A 6000-nucleotide genomic window follows, 5' to 3' on the forward strand; every position below is an offset into this window, starting at 1 on the left:
TTCAACTCAGAAGTGATGCAATTACTGTGAGAAGATACAATTTTGTATCGTTTGACATTTATGTGATGTTGCAAAGGGGTGTACTCACTTCTGCTGTATACTGTAGTTTGGGTATAGACAATTTTAGGGAATAGTTTTTAAAGACAGGAAACAACTTTTGAAGAGGAAGATTGAGGTGGTTGATGGGTCACACAAACAAAGAACTTTCACCTGGGAGAGTGGAGTGTACCCAAATCTGACCAAATAGTTTTGTAACCTAACCCTAACTAAGTGCTTTTATTGCCTAAACCTAATCAAATCATTTTGTTACCTAAATCAAAGTACTTTCATTGCCCAAACCTAACCAAATTATCTTGTTACCTACAGCAAACATGAGTAGTTTTATTGCCTAAACCTAACCAAATAATTTTGTTGTCTTAACCTTAACCTTCTGCAATTTCCCAGTTTTGGATCAATAAAGTATTTATATTCTATTCTATTGTAACCATGTACAGTAGTTTTGTTGCCTAAATCTAACCGTATAGTTTTGTTGTCTAAACCTAACCATGTAGTTTTGTTGTCTAACCCTCACCAAGTACATTCGTTGATTACACTAACCATGTTGTTTTCTTGTATAAACCTACCCATGTACTTGTGTTGCCTAAACCTAACCAAGTACTTTTGTTGATTACACCAACCATGTTGATTTCTTGCATAAACCTATGCATGTACTTTTTGCCTACACATAACCATGTCATTTTGTTGTCTAAACCTAACCATGTACTATTGGTGCTTAAACCCAACCATGTAGTTTTGTTACCTAAACCACACCAAGTACGTTTGTTGCCTAAACCTAACCAAGTTATGTTGTTGACTACACCAACCATGTTTTATCTTGTATAAACCTACCCATGTATTTTTGTTGTCTAAACCTAACCAAGTACTTTTGTTGCCTAAACCTAACCAAATACTTTTGTTGCCTAATCCTATCCAAGAACTTTTGTTTTCTAAACCTAACCAAGTAATTTTTTTAAACCTGACTTGATGAATCATATACCACTGAACATAAATCTCATTCACAGACATGTAGCACAGTTGATACTTTGGATTATTTAGGCTTTGCTAATTTCTTCTCCTGTTGTTTAGCAAAATTAAAAGCCTGACCTGTCCTCCGTATTCTGTGGTCGGTTTTTCAATCCATTTAAGCTACAAAGTATAAGGCAAAGCAGTGGGTGTTCTGATGCTCAACAGTTTACAATCAAATGGATTATATGGTGCTGTCTGTTTGCAGTCAATTACACATCTTTCACAGTATTCCTTTTAGTTGGTGGCACGCTTCGTCATTGCTGACATCCCACTAAACTCCAAAGTCATTCTGAATATGTATGGGAGGAAATGATAGTGCATCATGCTGACTTTGCAGTAGCAGCATCATGCCAGATGTGTTGATTGCACTGGGTTACTCTAGTTGTGTGAAATCAAGCAACAAGATATCAGCACTTTCTCTTAACATCATATTGGATGTCTACTGGAAGCCTGAATCCTGTGGTACTGTGGCTTCCTTTTACCAGTTCAGAGGATATGGACGTGCGTTGTTGCCTAAGAGGATTGATTTTTGTGCCAGCTGCTGCCAACAGAACTAGTCTGAAGGAGCTGAGAGGAGGATCAACGTAGATTAGTGTTGCTAATTTTAGGTCATGTAAAGAAACATCTGCCTGTGAAGTTGTAGGGACAAAAATTATAACTAGTCTGAAGCAGAAAAGGGTTGGAACCCTAAAGGTGTATGTACAACACAAAATATTTCATCAAAACAACTCCAAACAATATTATATAAACTGTATTATGTTATATCTGCTGAAAACCAGATGCTCCTTCCTTAATGTTTCCAGTTTAATTTAGAACCAAGCTGTAACACAAACCAAACGCAATGCAGCCATATCCAGACGGTATAATCAATAATTGTTTCACCTCTAATGCCAGGTTTTGTCTCAATGCCACCCTCCTCCACAGGCAGGGGCATCTCCAGCCACAGGAATACAGGGAACCCCACCTCCTGCCGCTCCCAGCACTGGCCGCCCACTCAGCCCCCGGCAGCGTCGCGCCCAGCAGCACAGCCAGCTAGGTCAGAGAGAACCAGCCAGCAGGCCGGTGTTCGTCCCGGCTCCTCGCCAACCTCAGGATGAAAGCCATGCAGGCTCGGTAGCCCTCATCGTGGTGCTCACTCTGGCCCTAGCCGCGCTTATCTTCCGCAGGATCTACCTGGCTCACGAGTACAAGTTTGACTATGAGCTGTGACCACACACTCCTCACCCAAGAGTCAACCCCCCTGCTACCACCTTAACAGAACTATGGCCAGCTGAAGTGGAACAAGAGCTGATGCGGTGGCTGACACTGAATTTCTGCCTTCCTTGCTCGTCAGCAGAGGGTTGAGTCTCCGCTGAGGGGAATTTTCATTCTTGCAAAGGAGGTGCTCCACTCACCAACACACCTCCAGGGTGTCTTTTAATCAATGTGAATTTTATCCTCCGGAGTGTCATGCATTTTTAAAAACCCGAAGCTTTGTTGTGTTTGTGGGCAGTTCGGCAGCCACACACAACACATATACCCTTTCATATTATTGTTCTGTCAAAGAGCTGTCGCTTGTTCCCAATTTTTAATTAAAACTGAAATATGCTGTCATTTGTCAACAGGGTTATGGGGGATTTGCTTCTCAAAGTAATTAATTAATCACTGAACCATCAGCAGACTGTATGTACTATAATGACTTCTTCTTTATGTGTTTTAACTTCCTGTTTGTTCAGGTCAGTTATACCATACTACTTTAACAACCACTATCTCATGTCGAACAGTAAATGGATCATATTGTAATTAATATGTTTATGAAATTGGAAAGGAGGCAGTGATGATGGAGGTTTGATGAGCCCTGGTCGGTTTTGTGTAGACGTGTGTGTGGCAGCTTACCTGACGCCGCCAGATGGATTGATTCTCATTTGCTCAGCAGATCCATCAGGGAACTCTCGTTTGAAGATCTTTCGGGAAGGGGCGAAAATACTGGTTGCTCATTGCATAAACCATCCGTCTATCACCAACATACGGGCCAAATCAACCAATCAGATCACCTTATTACATACTAACAGCATCGAGGCAAAGTAAACAACATGTCGGTAAAAGATATTTGCTTTGTGTAACGGGAATTTACGGATAAAGGCACAATTTTAGGTGCCCGGTCCATATTCCAACAGAAGGATCCAAGAGAAGAAGCGTTAGTGAGCGGCTTGCTCCATAGCTGCGCTCATCTCATCTGCGGAAGCCTCCATGTTGTTTACACTAAACAGTTGCTTCTCGTTTCCTCACTTAAATCCGCCCCAACTGATTGTTTCGGTCGCTTGGCAAACTTCTCCAAATTTTCTCCACCACACGTTACAAGACTGATCTGAGAGTAAAATATAATGGAGCTGAGGGATCAGGATGGTCTCACTATGTGCTATGCTATGTGGCAGCACCTTTCAAATCAGAATTATCAACATATGTGCCCTGCAGGGATTTAATGAACTGAAGGATAAGCTTTTCATAAAGTATAAAGTAGCTGTGGACAACAGATACTGTAAGAATCACTGGCATTCATTTATAGATCCATGCAGACCGCTTCACTAACATTTGTATGTTACATGATGTTCTGTGTGTTGTCATGTTTGACTGCAGGGGTGCTATTGAAGAGATGCTGTCACATTTTCTTCAAGTGAGTAGTCGAGAACATGCCTTTAGGTCACAATTTCTGACACAAACGATGTCAATCCAGTATTGTCAGGTACTTGACATCTCTCTCACCTCTTTTTAAAAACTGACCACCTGATATAACGCGATTCAACAGAAGCACAGCAGAAGACAGGTATTTCAGACACTTACTGAGGAAATGTGAGCATGCATGTGTCAGGTACTTAGCCCCTTCTTTCTGCCCTGCATAGACAAGATGACTTTTCATGTGACACATCAACGTGATTCTTGCGTGATTTTGTGTTGCTGTGTGTCAGAATTCGGCTGCGGTGCAAGGAGCACTACTTAAAGCACTACTACTAACCATTTAGCCATGTGTGAAAGGTTTTAAGTTTCCCTTTACAAACAGAATAATAACAAATAAAGATATAGTAATATGGATATTTAAAGTCTAAATGAAAATCCTCGACAACAAGCAACCAGAGGGCACACCTAATAATAGTTACATTCTGCCAAACTAATGTTAGGTGAGCAGCTAGCAAGTATGCTAGTACTCGCTCTCTAGCGTCACACAGCGGACGCAGAAAGCGCTGCAAGAGTTGCATCAGACCGTCCGCAGCCCCGCGTACCCCGCACGGCGTCCTGCGATTCCGTAAAGTTGCGGCTACGGCTAACGAGGTACGGCCGGCTCCAACGATGTTCAACGCTGCTCTCACCTTTAGTTATTATTATCATTATTATTATCACATTAAACTTTATTTTAAAGTTAATTGAAATGCATCTACTGCTTGGAGACAAGACCTCATTTCTACCAAAATACCTGCTTTTTGCTCCCTCATTTCAATAAAACTCTAATACCAAAAGCAAAAGGAGAATCTCAAGTTCAGGAAAATGTCACTTCATGCTCTGGCTTTTAAAGGGGTTTAAATTAAAACGCATAGTGTAATAAGCAGTCCCAGTAGTCCTGGGTAGGGAATGAGTTAACTGATCCAGGATGGACTAAATACAACATGTTTACTGAAACACAGCAGGGGGGGCAGTTTGCTTTGAGCTGTTCTCTTCGCTGCAGTGTTTATTGGTGAGATGCCGTACTTTTAGGGATTATTTGCACCAGTAAACATGACTGTGTTCTACAGAAACCACTTAGAGGTTCAGCCAACTGCCTGTTCATTCTGATTCTACTTTCCAACCTACAGCAGCTTTTATATATTTAATTTGAATCGGGAACTATTTTTTCTGTGATCCTATTCATTTGTATCTGTCCTCCCTCACTGCCTCTCTCCTATCTCCCCACTGTTTCATATTCACACCACGTCCCTGTGCATTAATCTCTTGTGGGGCTTGCCTCCCTGCTTTTATAAATAGACCCAAATACTGTCTAACGTTTACCCTCTTTAATATAATTTGAGTAAGGTGTATCACTCAGATGAGACTTGGAGGAACTGGGAAGCCGTTTCAACTAATTCTTTGCACATGGTAGCTGACCTGTACAACAATTTAGCAGCATACAAATAGCTCAGAGATAGTGGAACCAGTCTACCTGTTAAGGGGAACAATTCTGTCTCTATAGCTTGTTTTTTTATCTGAGCAACATGGTCATACCTTCATGTGTTCAGGTATTGCTTCAAAGCAGCAGAGATTCTCAATGAATATCCATATTCGCAGAATATCTTCCTGTCTCTCTTCAGATATTGTGCCCAAGGCTGGTGTACTGGGATATGAACAAAAAATAAATCTCTTGAATGAAATAAAATGTTTGCCATGTGTCAGGTTTTATAATGTCTTTCTTATACCTTCACATTGGAAATAACATAACTATCACCTTTACATACATTTAGTGTCAGGATTCCGGTCCTGTCAGTCTCTTCCCTCTTCCTTTTGTGTGAGTTTGTCTCCCTCTGTCTGTTTCTCCCTGCTTGTGTCTTTCCCTGTGTGTTTGTATGTCGGAGCTGGTGGGCGTGGTTCCCCCAGCTGTGGCTCATCGCCTCATCACTGTCTGGATAAATAGCCGGATGTGGCTCACACCCGGCGCCAGACCGTTATTGCTATTTCGTGGTTCGTGTCTCTGTCTTGGTTGGCTACATATTTCTTATGATCGTGTTCTCTATCCGTGTTTCTTTGTTTTTTTTGTTATAGTTTCCCAAGGTCCTGTTTTCCACCACCCGTTCGTGTTTCGTCTCATGATCCCTGCGTTTGGTTTTCCCCTCGTCTGGACCCTGTACCTGTCTCCCGTTCCCTGGCTTTGTTTGTTTTCTCTTTTTGTTCATTAATATTTGTTTAAACCTTACTCGGTGTCCTTGTCTGCAT

General features: G+C 41.5%; 1 protein-coding gene across 1 annotated transcript in view; it reads left to right on the forward strand.

Moving 5' to 3' along the window:
- ube2j1 (ubiquitin-conjugating enzyme E2, J1) overlaps positions 1-5435 on the forward strand; it is a 115418-nt gene extending 109983 nt beyond the window's left edge. Inside the window, exon 8 of the mRNA XM_083934018.1 lies at positions 1990-5435. Within this exon, the coding sequence (XP_083790144.1) occupies positions 1990-2274 (285 nt within the window). The 3' untranslated portion in view covers positions 2275-5435. The remainder of the gene's footprint in view (positions 1-1989) is intronic.
- Positions 5436-6000: the final 565 nt, after the last annotated feature.

This window comes from Echiichthys vipera, assembly GCF_963691815.1.
Source record: "Echiichthys vipera genome assembly, chromosome: 19".
Classification (NCBI taxonomy): Eukaryota; Metazoa; Chordata; class Actinopteri; order Perciformes; family Trachinidae; genus Echiichthys; species Echiichthys vipera.